Here is a 17,978-nt window from a genome sequence, read left to right on the forward strand (position 1 = left end):
ACTCTTAAAAATATGAGTTGGCTGTGTAATTTCCCTCTTTAATTTCCCCTTAGTGGCTTACTTTCATTCTCAAGATGAAAATCTCATGGTTTTTACATAGCCTCCAAAGTCCTTCCTGATCCGCTCTCTTGCCCACCTTTCCAGCCCTGCTTCTTACCTCTGTCCTCCAGATGCAGCAGTGTGGGCATTCTTGTTGCTTTTCAGTCTTTTTAAAAAAATATAATTTCAACTTTTCATTTAGATTCAGATGGTACATGTGCAGGTTGGTTACATGTAAGTATTACATGATGCTGAAGTTTGGGATATGAATGAATCCTTTCCTTCACCCAGATAGTGAGCATAGCACCCAATAGGTAGCTTTTCAGCCTTTCGTCTCTTCTTTCCCTGTCTAGCAGTCTCCAGTGTCTCTTGTTTTCATCTCTATGTCCATGTGTACCCAATGCTTGCTTCCGCTTATAAGTGAGAACATGTAGTATTTGATTTTCTGTTCCTGTGTTAATTTGTTTAAGATAATGGCCTCCAGCAGCACCCATGTTGCTGCAAAGAACATGATTTTATTCCTTTTTATGGCTGCATAGTGTTCCATGGTGTATATGTACCACAATTTCTTTATCCAATCCACCATTGATGGGCAGGTAGGTTGATTCCAGGTCTTTGCTACTGAGAACAGTGCTGTGATAAACCTACAAGTGCACGTGTCTTTTTGGTAGAATGATTTATTTTCCTTTGGATATATACCCAGTAATGTGACTGCTGGTTTTAATGGTAGTTCTATTTCAAGTTCTTTGAGAAATCACCAAACTTTTTTTCCACAGTGGCTGAACAAATTTGGATTCCCACCAACAGTGTATAAGCAGTCCCTTTTCTTCACAGCCTCACCAGCATCTATTATTTTCTAACTTTTTAATAATAGCCATTCTGACTGGTGTGAGATGGTATCTCATTGTGATTTTTGATTTGCGTTTCTCACCTTTCAGTCTTTTGTATGTATGGAGCTCTTTCCCACTTCTGACTTTTCATCTCTCCTGCCTCCTTTCTCTGGAGCAACTCTGCACCTAGTTAACTGCTGCTCGCTTTTTAGGTCTCAGCTGTTTCATCCTTGATCCCTCGCTGTTAATCTCATAGTATTATGTGTTTTTCTTCTTACCAATTTGCAGAGTTTGTGCCTATGCAGTAAATTTTGCAATTGTGTATCAATGTCTTATTTCCTCCACAAAATTTGTGATTTCATGAGGCCAGGAACTGTGTTTCTTTGGTTCACACAATAGTGAAGGGACAGGTATAGAGCAAGTACTCCAAGCTACATGTTGGGCATATGGAAGCGATAGCTGATAATTGAGTGCCTTTTATGTGCCAGCACTGTAATACTTTTTTATGTGGAATTTTGCTTAATTTCTCCTGTTACCCCCATGAAGTATTATTTCTCTGGTTAGTCATGTATAAGTGAGTTAAGCCTGGAGGGACTTGGGACACAACTGAGAAATTACTGGAACTGTAGAACTACTGAGACCTTTCATATGTCTGGGCTGTTGGTGGGTGTGCATCAGTGGGATTCTGGCCATTTGGTAGTTAGAAGCAAATGAGGACCATAGTTCATCAGAGATGGATGGGCGCTAGAAAGAAAGAAGAAACAGACATAGTCTTTTTTAGTTTGAAATGTTGCCTGGGCTTTGCCATGATCATTTTGGTGGGTATCAGAAGCAAATACTAAAAGGACTTCAGATCTTACTTCTTTCTTCTTCCAAAACTCATCCCATCAATTTCATTACCCCATAGCTCACACCTGTAATCCCAGCACTTTGGGAGGCCAAGGCTGGCAGATCACCTGAGGTCAGGAGTTTGAGACCAGTCTGGCCAACATGGTGAAACCCCATCTCTACTAATAATACAAAAACTTAGCCAGGCGTGGTGGTGGGCACCTGTAATCCCAGCTACTAGGGAAGCTGAGGCAGGAAAATTGCTTGAACCCAGGTGGCGGAGATTACAGTGAGCCAAGATCGCACCATTGCACTCCAGCCTGGGTGACAAGAGTGAAACTCTGTCTTAGGAAAAAAAAAAAAAAAAAAAAAAAATTTCCTCTCTATGTGAAGTGGGAGACTTGTTTTATTTATGTTTGTTTCTTTGGCATGTATCACAGTGTCTGACAAAGCACTTGGTAGTATTTGCTAAGCGAATGAATGAATGGATGAACAAATGTATAGGTCAGTGAGAATAGCTTTTCTTTATATATTATTTTTCTCCTGGGGTCTTCTAGTCACCTTGGATTAAAAAGAGGAATTAACTCTAAGGACAAGGTTTCAGTATGTTTACCATACAAAGATATTTTAGAGTATTGGGACTTTTGATAGAGGCTGTAGAATCCAGACATTATTGTTAGAATACTTAGAATTGTCAATAAACATTGAACCTTCATGATTTCTGGGACAATATTTGAATTCAAGTGGAAAATAACATATTTTGGAAACCCCAAACAAGAACTCCTTGCTTTGAACATATGTAATTCACTGGAATTTACAAGAAGACTTTTAAGGGACTTAATTTTTTGGGACTTTCCAAAAAATATGGAAAATATAAAAATGTTCAAAACAATAACAACTTCTACAGAAGTTATTTTGTGCTTTATAAACTATAAGCACTTTATTAATTTAGGAGCACAACACATAGATTGGCTTGTTCAGAAAATATAAATATTGGTACAAGATATTAAAATAGAAAGTATAGATTATTTACTAAATGTTAGTCAGATACTATATTTTAAACTCTCTCTTAAACATCAATTATAATTGATATATGTATGTTTAAAAAACAAAAAGGATACAAACATCTTATTTTTAAGATTTTAATAATCTTTTGGGTTTCTTTTCCTGCAGAAGAAACAATTGAAAACTTAAGAAAAGAAGCCAATAACACTGAGAAAAATTAAAGAATCTCATAGTTTTTTGGATATATTGACCTGTCTAGTGTCAAGTAGAGACAAAAAGATTTATTTTTCAAAAAAGACCTGATGGGGAGAAATAAACGTATTTGATATAATATTTGATATCTGGACCTTTGCCTAAACAGCACCATTCAGGAATGAATCACTTATTTCATAGATATTCATATTTTTCTATTCAGGGTAAAAGTAAAAAATATATTTATTTACTAAAAATTGATCATATTATTCTTCTTAAGGAAACAAATCAAAACAAAAACCCACATAGGAAAATAAGTGCTTAGTTTGGCTTTCAAACCAACTGTAACATGTAAAAATTTAATAATTGGATCACCTGAGAGTTGCCAGTTTATGCCTCTTCACATATTAAGCATTATTCGCTACAGGATTGGAGAGGGATTTTATCCCCAAACCTCGTGTTAGTTGGAATTCATTAACAATGTATGGAGGTAATAGAGTTACGTGAATAAGGCCAAACTGTAGTTTAACATCAGAACTAAAGTTTATCAAAATGCATATTGTTCCTTTTTAGGTCTTCTGGGGATTGCAAGGTCTAGGTTTTTTGTTTGTTTGATTGTCGTTGTTGTTGTTGTTTTTGCCTTGAGCCATCTGAGCAAGGTGACAACTATGGACCTTGGTTTAAATAGCAATGCCATGTCAACCACTCTGATTTCTTTGAAGTCTAATGAAGAGAACAACAGCACCGTCTCTAGATTTAAAACAATAATAATAAAGCCTGGGATGAGAGAAGGCACAGAATCTTTTCTATTTTTATGAAAACAGCAGCACCTTCTGGTATTTTCCTTTCAGAATTTGGGATGCAGAGGACTGATCTGATACAGTTGGTAATTTTACTTAAAAACCTTCCTATTAAATAGATTCAAAATATTTTTGAAGAACAGATGGTATAGACTAGAGGAAGAAATAAACATTGTATGTTAAACATTTTATTGATCAATTAAAATATCATAATTTAAAATGTTTATTCTACTATGGGAATTATGCATGTCTGTGTGTGATTGAAAAAGACACAGAAAGAATGTGGGGAGTGGGATGAGGATTTATTGTCCAAAGTTTAAAGGACTCTTCTCATGAAGTGAGAGTGAGAAGAGCTATTTTTCTCTCCTCCCCTCCCATCCTCCTCTCTCTCTCTCTGTCACACACACACACACATATGCGCGCGCGCGCACACACACACACACACACACACAGTCAGGCCAGCAGATGGTTTTTCTTCAAGGTGTTAGGAAACTGGCTTTTAGTCTTGAATCGTGTGCCTCTGGGCACTTTGAAACTGCCTCTTCTGCCTATTTTTAAGACCAGTTTGAAAAAAAATGATAGGCAGAGTAGAATAAAGAAACCACCTGTGTGGATTTGATGAAAAAGGCAGACTATAAAGCTAGCAACTCTTTGGAAAGAGTTTAGTTATAGAAAGACTGCATCCTTATGTTCTAGCACATCTCTGTTCAGCTTTTTCTATAAGAGAATGAACTCCAGAGAACTGAATACCATCATCTCAGTAAATTAGTCTACTTGACACTAATTTTCAATCATATTCATCTTTCATCTCTATGAAGTATTTATGTATAAGAGTTTCCATTCTATTTTAGGAATACTTTCCTTGGATGTATGATTCATCTTTATAAATTATGATAGACTATTTAGATAAATTGTTAGATGCCTCCAAAGTTAAACAAGACCACAAAAGAAAGAAAATATCACCAATCATTGTGTAAAATGTATATTTAAAGTAGTCACTTTGGAGCTAAAAATATTTTCTTTCTACAAAGGAAGATTAGATCATTTAGTAGTGATTCAAATGGCTTTAAAATTTACTTTTCCTTTGGTTCACGTATTTAATAGAAAATATAGGGGCCAAGGCTGAGTGTAGAAAAAAAAACCCATTAATTATGGAAGGTACAGGAAAATAACAAGCCCACAAATAGTCCTTGTATGTCCTGCTCTGCCTGGCATGCCATTGCTCTCCCTCAGAAGTCTGAGCTGTGTCCAAAGTCAGTATAGGCTGCTTTCCTGACAATAGCAGGGTTGTAGTGGAAACTGTCTTCACCACCTAAGTTATGGGGCCTGATACAGTGAATACCATACAAGCAGTGGGTCTGCCTGCCCTAAATTATGCCTGTTCATGTGACCCCATCATTATTCCCAGGATCTGTGCCCTTTGCCCTTGATCTCATTTCTACAGGATTTAGACAAGTGTCAGACCCTTGGAATGCTACACAATAGTGACCTTGATTCCCTAACTTTGCTGGGAAAAAAAGTGAGTTTAAATCTAGTGTTGAACTTATATGGAATGCTTTGTAACTGTGGTAGTCAAATTGTTCTTGATACAAAAGAAGCCCCACCCCTCTTTCAGAGACATCTATCTTTCAGTCTGACTCAGGTTTTCTGGTCTTGAGGCTACTTAATGCATTTCTAATAAAACTCCGAGTCTTTTTTGTTGTTGTTGTTGCATTTGGTGCATGGAAAAATTCAGGGGTTTCTCCTTATTGTTAACTTTCCAGATATTATTTTTAAAGCTTTAGTGTTCTAATTGTAAAAATAAAACACTTTCAGGAAAAAAAAAGACCAAAAAGCCAAAACACTGCTTGGCAAAACGCAAAAGGATAAAGATGGTGGTGTTTAGTGCTTGATGGATGAACAAGTGGTTAAAGGGTGTAATTCGGAACCAAGAGGCACCACCCCATGGCTAGTCCTGAGCCCCTTTGGGGGGAAAAGCAGTCTTTAATTACATCTGGAACTCATTAATTCTTTTTGGAGCCTCTTTCCAGATCAACTCCCCCATCAGCCACCCATTGAGCAACAGAAATTCCAGATGGTTCCCTCCATATGCCAGTGCTCATTCTCTCAAGTAGGATAGATTGGTCACTGACAGAATAGGGTGGAATATCTGTAGCCAAGGCAGGACAGGGTGGAAAGCACTGGAACACACTTAAATTAGAGGTGGTCCATCCCGTATATTATTATGTGAGTTGTATACATAACTATTTCTGAGTGATTGCTCTGAAATATCTTGAGTAATTTTATGGAAAGGATGTTACTTCTAGAAAATGTGGCACATAGATGCCAGCTTTTGACTCCTGGAAAAAAGAGAAATCCTCTGCAAGTGTCATTGTAGCTGAGAACTGATCAATTTAGACCTGCAGCTGATCTGCTCTGGAGGCTACATTAGGGTGAATTCTTTTGCTCATGTAACTATCTGAAATCTTTATTATTGTGATACAAGGAGAATTCCTTTATGAAAATCTCTGTATGCTATGTGCTTATTTTATTTTAGCAGAATTTTCTTATAAGAGACACATTGGTAGACTCTAGTTTGAAGCATCTGGGAATAAAAACAGAGTTAACCCCCATATAATTAAAAAGTATGTCATCATTTCAAGTATACCACATTATTTATTTGTATATATACCTGTCTTCATCTGATGGTGGGAAACATGACTCGCTCATCTTTAAATTCCTAACACCCATCAAGATTTGTCACATTATAGGAAAGAAAAGGAATAAATAAGAAAAAATGGGGAGATGAATCCAGGGAATTTCAAAGTGAAAAGTGTGGCACCAAAAGAAATAAGACTAATGTTTCTCTTCTTATCTTCATTCTATACTTTTCCTCTGATAGCTATTGGAATTTATGCGTGTGCACACACATGTTTACTTATGCGTGTGTGTGTGTGTGTGGTGTTATTTTTGATCATCTATTATGAGATAAATATTATTCTTCTAGGTCCTGAGAAAATAAAAGTGAGAACATCAGCTGCATTCCTGTTCTCAAGTGGTTATAATAGTCTTTGTGTGATTTGTGGGAAATTTGTTGGTACATTTGGAGTTGGTAGGGCAATTAAAAGGAACAATTTTTTCTAAAAGGGGTATAATTTAAACTTCATGTACTTATCATATTTTAGCTGAGAAATACATCTAAAAGCACCACTATCATACTTTTATGTGTATGTGTGAGTACTCTGTGGATGAGAGATAGCATTAGTTCAACAAATTTTATCGTTTTGTACAATCAGGTTTAATAGCTGAATATTGGTTGAATGTGCTATAGGCTGGAACAGATAAAAATCAATTTGTTTAAAACTCTTGCTTTGAGACAGGGAGAATGGAACCAATTTGGAAAATATATTTTAGGATATCATCCAGGAAAACTTCCCCAACCTAGCTAGGCAAGCCAACATTGAAATTCAGGAAATGCAGAGAACCCCAGTAAGATACTGTATGAGAAGATCATTCCCTAGACACATAATCATCAAATTCTCCAAGGTCAAAATGAAAGCAAAAATATTAAAGGCAGCCAGAGAAAGGCCAGGTGACCTACAAAGGGAAGCCCATCAGACAAACCACAGACCTCTTAATGGAAACACTGTAAGCCAGAAGAGATTGGGGGCAAATATTCAACATTCTTAAAGAAAAGACATTCCAACACAGAATTTCTTTTTCTTTCTTTCTATTTTATTTTTGAGATGGAGTCTTGCTCTGTCACCCAGGCTGGATTGCAGTGGTGTGATCTCAGTTCACTGCAACCTCTATCTTCCAGGTTCAAGCAATTCTTGTACCCCAGCCTCCCAAGTAGCTGGGATTTCAGGTATGCATCACCATGCCTGGCTAATTTTTGTATTTTTAGTAGAGACAGGATTTTGCCATGTTGGCCAGGCTGGTCTTGAACTTCTAGCCTCAAGTGATCCACTTGCCTTGGCCTCCCAAAGTGCTGGAATTACAGGCATGAGCCATCGCACCTGGCCCCCGACCTAGAATTTCTTATCTGGACAAACTAAGCTTCATAATCAAAAGAGAAATCAGATCCTTTTCAGATAAGCAAATGCTGAGGGAATTTGGTACCACCAGATCTGCCTTACAAGAACTGAAGGAAACACTAAATATGAAAATGAAAAACTATTACCAGTCACTACAAAAACTGAAATACACAGACCAGTGACATTATGGAGCAATCACGTAAACAAGTCTGCAAAATAACTAGCTAGCATCATAATGCCAGGATCAAATACACACAATATCAATACTAGCATTAAATATAAATGGGCTAAATGCCCCAATTAAAAAACACAGAGTCTTTTAAAGCTGGATAAAGAACCAAGACCCATCAGTGTGCTGTCTTCAAGAGTCCTATCTCTCATACAAAGACACACATAGGTTCAAAATAAAGGAAAGAAGAAAAATTTACCAAGCAAATGGAAAACAGAAAAAAAGCAGGGGTTGCAATCCTAGTTTCTGACAAAATGTACTTAAACCAACAAAAATGAAAAAAGACAAGGGCAGTACATAATGGTAAAGGGTTCAATTCAACAAGAAGAGCCAGCTATCCTAAATGTATATGCACCCAATACTGTAGCACTCAGATTCATAAAGCAAGTTCTTAGAGATCTTCTAAGAGACTTAGACTCCCACACAATTATAGCGTGAGACTTTAACACCCCACTGACAATCTTAGACAGATGATTTAGAACATTAAAAAAGATACTCAGGACCAGAACTCAACTCTGGATAAAGTGGACCTGATAGATATCTACAGACCTCTCCACCCCAAAACAAAGGAATATACATTCTTCTCATTACTACATAGCACTTACTTTAAAATTGATCATATAATTGGAAGTAAATCACTCTCAGCAAATGCAGAAGAACTGAAATAATAACAGTCTCTCAGACCACAGCACAATCAAATTAGAATGTAAGATTAAGAAATCTATTCAAGGCCAGGTGTGGTGGCTCATGACTGTCATCCCAGCACTTTGGGAGGCTGAGGTGGGTGGATTGCCCGAGGTCAGGAGTTCAAGACCAGCCTGGGCAACATGCTGAAACCCTGTCTCTACTAAAAATACAAAAATTATCCAGGTATGGTGGAAGACGCCTGTAATCCCAGCTACTCGGGAGGCTGAGGCAAAGGAATCACTTGAATCCAGGAGGCAGAGGTTGCAGTGAGCTGATATCACACCACTGCACTCCAGCCTGGGCAACAGAATAATGAGACTCTGTCTCAAAAAAAAAAAAAAAAAAAAAAAAGGTCTCTTCAAAACCACACAACACCATGGAAATGAACAACCTTCTCCTTCTCCTGAACGACTCTTGAGTAAATAGTGAAATGAAGGCAGAAATCAAAGAGTTATTTGAAACTCATGAGAATGAAGATATACTGTACCAGAATATCTGGGACATAGCTAAAGCAGCATGAAGAGGGAAATTTATAGCACTAAATGCCCACATCTAAAAGCGAGAAAGATCTCAAGTTAACAATCTAACATTACAACTAAAAGAACTAGAGAACCTAGAGCAAATAAATGTCGAAGCTAGCAGAAGACAAGAAATAACCAAGATCTGAGCTGAACTGAAGGACATAGAGACATGAAAACCCTTCAAAAAATCAACAAATCTAGGAGCTGTTTTTTTTTTGTTTGTTTGTTTTTAAACTAATGAAATAGACTGCTGGCTAGATTAATAAAGAAGAAAAGAGAGAAGATTGAAATAAACACAATCAGAAACAACAAGGGGGATATTACCACTGACCCCAGAGAAACACAAACAACCCTCAGGGAATATTATAAACACCTCTTGCACATAAAGCAGAAAATTTAGAAGAAATGGATAAATTCCTGGACACATGCACCCTCCCAAGACTGAACCAGGAAGAAATTGAATCCCTGAATAGATTAATAATGAATTCTGAAAATGAGGCAGTAATAAATAGCCTATCATCCAAAGAAATCCCAGGACCAGGTGGATTCACAGTTGAATTCTACTAGAGTTATGAGGAAGAGCTGGTACTATTTCTACTGAAACTATTCCAAAGAATTAAAAAGGAAGGACTCCTTCCTATCTCATTCCATGAGGTCAGCATCATCCTGATACCAAAACCTGGCAGAGATATGACAAAAAGAAAAATTCAGGCCAATATTATTGATGAACAACAATTCAAAAATTCTCAACAAAATGCTGGCAAACTGAATCCAGCAGCGCATCAAAAAGCTTATCCAGCATGATCAAGTAGGCTTCGTGCCTGGAATGCAAGGTTGGTTTAATATATGCAAATCAGTAAATGTGATTCGTTACACAAACAGAACTAAAGACCAAAACCACATGATTATCTCAATAGATGCAGAAAAGCCCTTTGATAAATTCAACATACATTCAAATTAAAAACTCAATAAATTAAGTATTGAAGAAATATACCTCAAAATAATAAAAGGCATATGTGACAGACTTATAGCCAATATTCTACTGAATGGGCAAAAGCCAGAGGCACTCCCCTTGAAAACTGTCACAAGACAAGGATGCTCTCTCTCACCACTCCTATTCAAGGTAGTATTGGAAGTTCTGGCCAGGTCAATTAGGCAAGAGATGGAAATAAAGCATATTTAAATAGGAGGAGAGGAAGTCAAACTATCTTTGTTTGCAGATGACATGATCCTATAGCTTGAAAACCCTATTGTCTCAGCCCAAAAGCTTCTTAAACTGATAAGCAACTTCAGCAAAGTCTCAGGATACAAAATCAATGTGCAAAAATCACTAGCATTTCTATACAGTAACAATAGACATGCCAAGAGCCAAATCACAAATGAACTCCCATTCACAACTGCCACAAGAAGAATAAAATATCTGTGAATACAACTAACAAGGAAAGTGAAGGACCTCTTCAAGGAGAACTACAAACCACTGCTCAAAGAAATCAGAGATGACACAAATAAATGAAAAAATATTCCATGCTCATAGATAGGAAGAATCAATATCATGAAGATGGCCATACTGTCTAAAGCAATTTATAGATTCATTGCTAGTCCCCTTAAACTACCATTAAGATTTTTCACAGAATTAGTAAAAACTATTTCAAAATTCATATAAAACCAAACAAAAGTCCGAATAGCCAAGGCAATCCTAAGCAAAAAGAGAAAAGCTAGAGGCATCACATGACCCAACTTTAAACTACACTGCAGGGCTACAGTAGCCAAATAGCATAACAAAACAGCATGGTACTGGTACAAAACAGACACATAGACCAATGGAACAGAAAAAGAAGGCAGAAACAAGACTGCACGCCTACAACCATCTCATCTTTGACAAACCTCAGAAAACAAGTAGTGGGGAAAGAATTTCCTGTTTAATAAATGATGCTGGGAGAATTGGCTAGCCATATGCAAAAAAATGGAAACTAGGCCCCTTTCTTAAACTATATACAAAAATCAACTCAAGATGGAATAAAGACTTAAATGTAAAGCCTACAACTATAAAAACCCTGGAAGAAAACCTAGGCAATACCATTCAGGACATAGGCACAGGCGAAGATTACATGATAAGATGCCAAAAGCAATTGCAACAAAAGCAAAAATTGACAAATGGGATATAATTAAACTAAAGAGCTTCTGCACAGCAAAAGAAACTATCATCAGGGTAATCAAGCTACAGAATGAGAGAAAAATTTTGCAATCTATGCATCTGACAAATGTCTAATATCCAACATCTATAAGGATCTTAAATTTACAAGAAAAAAACAACCCCATTAAAAAGTGGGCAAAGAACATGAACAGATACCTCTCAAAAGAAGACATACATGCAGCCAACAGACATATGAAAAAAAGCTTAACATCATTGATCATTAGAGAAATGCAAATCAAAACCATAATGAGATATCATCTCATACCAGTCAGAATGGCTATTATTAAAAAATCAAAAAACAGATGCTGGTAAGGTTGTAGAGCAAAAAGAATGCTTTTATACTGTTGGTGGGAGTGTAAATTAGTTCAATCATTGTGGAAGATAGTGTGGCGATTCCTCAAAGACTCAGAGGCAGAAATACCATTCGACCCAGCATCCCATTACTGGGTATATACCCAAAGGAATAGAAATCATTCTGTTTTAAAGACACATACACACATATGTTCATTGCAGCACTATTCACAATAGCAAAGACATGGAATCAACTTAAATGCCCATCAATGATAGACTGGATACAGAAAATGTGGTACATGGATATAATGGAATACTATGCAGCCATAAAAAGGAATGAGATAATGTCCTTTGCAGGGATATGGATGGAGCTGGAGGCCATTATCCTTAGTAACCTAACACAGGAACAGAAAACCAAATACCACATGTTCTTGCTTGTAAGTGGGAGCTAAGTGATGAGAACACATGGACACAAGGCAGGGAACAGCACACACTGGGGCCTGTCAGAGGGCAGGGGGTGGGAGGAGGAAGAGGATCAGGAAGAATAGCTAATTGGTTCTGGGCTTAATACCTGAGTGATGGCATGATCTGTGCAGCAGGTCACCCTGGCACAAGTTTACCTGTGTTAACAAACCTGCACATCCTGCTCATGCATCCCTGAATTTAAAATGAAAGATGAAAATTAAATAAATAAGTAAATAAATTAGAGGCAAAGCCCTCTTGTTTTTTACAAGTTTTGCTTCAAATAATTCTTAAACTTATGAACCCATAAAATGTATGCTAAACCTAGAACATTCTCTAGGTACTTCACTCTTTTATTTGAATATTCTGAAAAGTGCCAGAGATGAGAGTAAGATATATATTTATTTTTATCTGTTTAGCTTGATCATTCATTTTGTATCAGTCACCAATGAGCTCTTGAATTTAAGGTATGTAGGGGATTAAACTCAACAGATCTGGACGACATTTATTTAGTGTCTTTATCTTCAGTATTGCAAAAACACTAGGAATTTAAAAAGAAAAAGAATGATCTCTTCACTTAAGGAAGTCAGAGTGGGAGAGGAAGTCATAATCACACCGAGGACCAGCCCAGTGACAGTTACTTCCTCACATACAATAGTATATGTATATAATTTGAATAATGTGTCTCAGTACTCTGATAGATGTATGTACAGTGTGTCACTGAAGTGTAAAAGAGAGAGGTTGTTTCCCTAGGGAGAGTGGTGGAGCCAGCGAGAAGAGAGAATATCTTGCTAGCAGAGCTAATGCTTGCTTTGCATCCTGATGGGATAGGACCATACTTTGAGAACCACTGCTCTACATCTAACCGAGAGAAAAGGGGAGGGAAAAGGCATACAGAATTTATGGACCAGGCCTAGAGATGTCATACTTTAATTCTTCCCACATTTTATTGGCTACAACTCAGTTACATGACTTCATCTACCTGCAAAGGAGGTGGAAACCGTAGTCTGTGAACTTAGGAAAACAAGAGAAATGGTTGGTTTACAACTCTATAGTCTCTGCCACAGGAGGGCATGGCCATTCTTATAATGCAGGAAGCAGGCAGGGGCTAGGAAAGACAACTCATGACAAGTTAATTTGCTTGGGCATGTCCTTAAGAAGAGCAAGTGCACTGTTTCCTAGAATGAGAGATGAGATTATATTAACAAAAGAATTCCTTATAAATCTTTACATGTGTTGGTGATTATGGCACTAGAAATTTAAGCGAAAATCTTTATTTGATGTCATTAATTAGTGTTGAATTACTGCTAAATTTCAAAAAGTAACACAATGCTTTGGCATACATGAAATACTTACTGTTTTAAATGAAAATGTTGTATTTATATGTTACTCTATAGTAAATCTCAGGCAAAAGCTATGATTATTTCTTCTGAAGTTATATGAAGACTGCTTTTATGAAAGGGGAAATAAAACATAATGATTTTAAATTTTCCAGTAAGCTCTATAAGCATGGCAAGCTAAGGGACAACAGTAAAAATAATAACATCAAGTGTTTATTAAGCATGCACCATGTACTTTGCCTCACACAATGGGACTTAGGGAATTAGATACAGCTTACTAATATTGTATAAGCATTTTCAATCTATTAACTCATTTAACCCTCACAAAAGTCCTATGAACAAAACAGTTATTTTTGGTATTATTCCCATTCCACAGATGAGAAAACTGAGGCACAGAGCGATAAAGTTATTTGCCTAGACAGCTAGTAAGTAGCAGAATTGGTATTCATATCCAAGTAATCTGCCTTCAGAGGCCAATGTCATGTCTACTGCTCTGTATATCCCTGAAGCTAGAACCAAAAGTGAAGATACAGGAACAAAGGGTAGGGAGCTCATTCGATCTGTGTGTTTTCACTGCAGTAGACTTAAGGCTGCTGTTTGGTGCATAAGTAGTGCATTTTGTCCATGAATGTGGTGTGTTAAGCAATGGTAGCATTTATCAATCAGAACTGATTTTCCTGTTCAGTAAGGCCTAGCCTTTGGCAGACTATTCATTCTTCCAGTTGCTATACCTGTTCTGGTTTAGATAACACTGTATGCAGCTCCCAAACTGCTGGGAGAATCCTAGAATAAAAGACGTAATTCTTGTTTTTGTGACATATCTGAGCAATTTCTTTTTCTTCCACAGACAGAACTGTCCTCGTGGATACAGATCTTCCATTCTTCAAAGGGCTGTATGTGATGGGTACCTTAGACTTCCCTGTGGACAGAAGCAATGTTCTGAGTGTGGCATGCATGGTCATTGCAGGAGGGGAGCTGAAAGTTGGTGAGTAAAGGCACAAGGATTGCAAGCATGTTGGGAATTATACTCTGTGAGAAGGGGCTCTGGGAAACAAATGGTATCATCAAGCAGGTTGCTTAACAGAGTCTGGGGAGGGTTAAGGTAGTAGTGAGTGTACTAGTAAAGTTACTCTTTGGCAAGCTTTACACGTGGTCACAGGTGGCTTGTATTGGTCATTCTCTCATGCCCATGCACTATCAGGCTGTTTCTGGTCCGCCTGCTGCTGCTCATTCCAGGGCTATTTTTTTTTTTTTTTTTTTTTTTTTTACCTCCTCCAGGCTACAGATCAAGTCTTCCAGTAGGTTTTCTTTGTGTCAGAACTTTAACTCACTCTTTCAGAAGATATCATAGGATGGATTTGATATCATCTGATCAACTAACTCACAATAAAATTTCAATTGCTGTCTTAACAATTTCCTGAGAAAATATACTTGAAAGCAAAGCTATGTGCTAGCACTTTACTGGGACTAATAATCCCAAAGACGTGAGAATGAAGGAAAAAGAAAAGTGAGGAGGAAAGTGAGGGAAAGCAAATACAAGGTAGTCATAGCTTCTTGAAGAAGCATGCTTGGTTTGCTTGGTTATGTGGGATATCTTGAGAGAAGCCTTATTAGAACCTCCATATCTTGGGACAATATGGGGGAGGTAGTGAGGAGAAGGCAAGCATCTCACCTGGCCCATTCCACACCATTAACTCCTCTGACTTTGTTATTTTTATGGCTCCCTGGGTAGCTAGTGGAAGGACCAGAGAATCAGTAGGTGCCAGGAGATGAGGCTCCTCTTGCTGGGAAGCAGATCATGTTACTGGGGCCCCAGGACAGGCAGAATGGAATGGATCTGGGGTAGTGTATTAACCAGATTTGGCTTACTTAATTAAAAAAACCTGAAATGTTATGGGTAGACTATATACTTAGAACTGTTGTAAGCGATGGGTATAAATGCTGAAAAGACATGTACCCTGTCTCCAAAGGAACTACTTTAGAACTTTAGTAAGGCATTCTACTTTGCCCCAGGAAGAAGATTAAAAGAGAATTCCCAGAAAAAAATCATATCATATTCCAAAGAAATATATCTCTAGTGGTAAGGAAATATTTAGATATCGTTGTTAGGTAGCATGAAAATTTTAGATTCTCTGTTGGGAGAAAATTCTAGATCTAATTACCTGAACAAAGGTTAAGTCACTGTACAAAGATTTCTGAAAAAATATGGTCAATCCTTTTCTTAAATACTTCCAGTGACAAAAAAATCAAAACCTTTCAAGGCAACCTGTTCCCACTATTTAAAATCCTATTAGAATTCTTTTTGTTCCATTAAGCTAAAGTCTATCTTCCTCCAATTTCCATAGGTTCAGGCTCTTCCTCTTGAGCCATTCAGGACAAGTATCATACTCCTTTTAATTCTGTAGCACTTCATTCACGTCTTCTTGAATCTTTTCTGTTTTAGGTCTTACAGTATAACCATGGTTCATAGTTATTGCTGTTTTAAGTATTTTTTTTTAGTGTATGGTACAAAACTGCAAATACAGGAAAACAAAGAGAATTATATGGTGGAAATGAAGTGATCACTCAAAGTTTCCGAGTGCAAATATTTCCAAGTGCAAATATAACCACAATTAATATTTTGGTGTTTTATCTCAAAATCATTTATTTTCTTACACATACACACACACACACACGCGCATATATTTCAAAATGTAGGGCATATACTTTGACTTTTTTTGATCCTATATAAACAATGTAAGAATTTCTGCAACTCATTGTATTTCAAAGGCCCAACTTTAATGATTTCAACGTTATATAATATATGGGAATATATAGATATGCATGCATGTATAATAATTTAGCCATTTTTCTCTTGTTGAACATCTAAGATATTTCAGATTTTTGTCCTTGTAACTCACTCTGCAATGAACATTCAATAATTAAATCATTATTCATATCTTCGTTTCCTTAGGATGGGCTTTTAAACATGAAATTAATGGGCCTAAGGATAAGAACATTTTTTAAAGGTTTTTAATACATGCTGCCAAATTGCTTTTCAGAAAAATTTTACAAATTTGTACACCCCATTTCCTATAGATTATTATGAGATTCCCTCTTTCTTGCTGGCATTGCCTCTAAACACAACTTTGTTTTGTTTAATTCCTCTGAAAGCCAGGGAGAAAGAACTATTCCCAGGTGGGATCTGCCTATTCTGAACAGAATGAAACGAGTATAGCAGTTAACAGAATGGGCTCTAAGTCAGATGGTGGAGGGACCAAATCCACCTTGGCTACCTATTGGCTGTTTGACCTTCAGCAAGTCAACCTCTGGGCGCCTTCATTTCTTCATCTGCAACATATGTAGGATAACAGTAGAACCTTCCTCAGAGAGATATTAAACATAACAGCTCACAGGAAATGCTTGGTATATGGTAGGTGTTCAATAAATGTTTATCAGCCAGGGTGCCCACAGAAAATATATGTCATAAGCATTAGACAGTTTGAAGGGATTTAAATAAAGGAATGATTTACAAAGATCCAAATGGGATGAGGTATACCCTAGGGCTAGTAAAGCCACTTATCCTTACTACCTCTTGCCATAAAGGACTGAGGAAAGAATGTTACAGGAACCCAGAGATAAAGAGAAAGGTTTAGAGATGGTTGTCAGATCACCCCAGAGGCATGGCCTTTGTATGGTTGGGATTCACCCAGTACAAGGAAGGAACTCCAGGAATAAACAGTCTTATCTCATTCTTTTGCTTCCCTCCTGTCTTCTGCTTGTGCTACCATTTGGCCACATCCAACTGGAAGTCCGAGTAAAGGGGAACTTGATGCAGTACACAAAGGTCAGCCACATCCTGGGGCACTGGGTAGGGTGGAGAAGCACAGAGCTTGGAAATGGAGGTGTCAACAAAAGCTCTCCAGCACAGCTTCCAGCTATCAGAACAGATATGATTCTTCTGTTAATAAAGCCAAATATTAAACTGACTTCTTTATCCAGCCAGGTCATGCTGTTAGTCCTGCCAACTACATTGTTGACTCTGATTCCTGCTCTTTTTATTTGTGCTGCCACAAATACGTATCTCTACATTGTACAGTTGTGTTGGGCTTATTTTGTTTTCTCTTGGGTTTTGAGGGAATCTAATGGCAATACTGTTTACCCATCTCTTCATTTAATTATTTCAGTTCATCTTTCTACACTGGAGATATTCTCTTGAAGTCTGGTCTTTTCCTCACAGATTACTATCATTTGCCCATTTGTTTAACATTGTGTAAAATCCTCATTAATTAATTGAGAAATATTAAATAACATTGAACCCTGTTCTTGTTACTACAAAACTTATTTCCAGTTGATATCTTCTATTGCAAAGATTGATCTCTTTTTTCGGTAAGTTATATTTGGATTTCTAAGGTCACTTATTACTACAATATGTAGCTTGCTGCCTGAAAAATTTGTACCTTTGAAGGTAAGTGACACTGTGCCACTTTCCAGTTTTACTTTATATATTTCAGGTCTCATTAAAAAATTTCTCCATTCCCAATTCTGTTTTTTACCCCTCACTA

General features: G+C 37.2%; 1 protein-coding gene across 1 annotated transcript in view; it reads left to right on the forward strand.

Annotated features, from left to right (window-relative positions):
• Positions 1-17,978, forward strand: part of PKHD1 (polycystic kidney and hepatic disease 1 (autosomal recessive)) — a 507,823-nt gene that overhangs the window by 318,504 nt on the left and 171,341 nt on the right. Inside the window, 1 exon segment of the mRNA XM_011981329.1 lies at positions 14,282-14,419. Coding sequence (XP_011836719.1) covers positions 14,282-14,419 — 138 coding nt within the window.

This window comes from Mandrillus leucophaeus, unplaced genomic scaffold (assembly GCF_000951045.1).
Source record: "Mandrillus leucophaeus isolate KB7577 unplaced genomic scaffold, Mleu.le_1.0 Scaffold223, whole genome shotgun sequence".
Lineage (NCBI taxonomy): Eukaryota > Metazoa > Chordata > Mammalia > Primates > Cercopithecidae > Mandrillus > Mandrillus leucophaeus.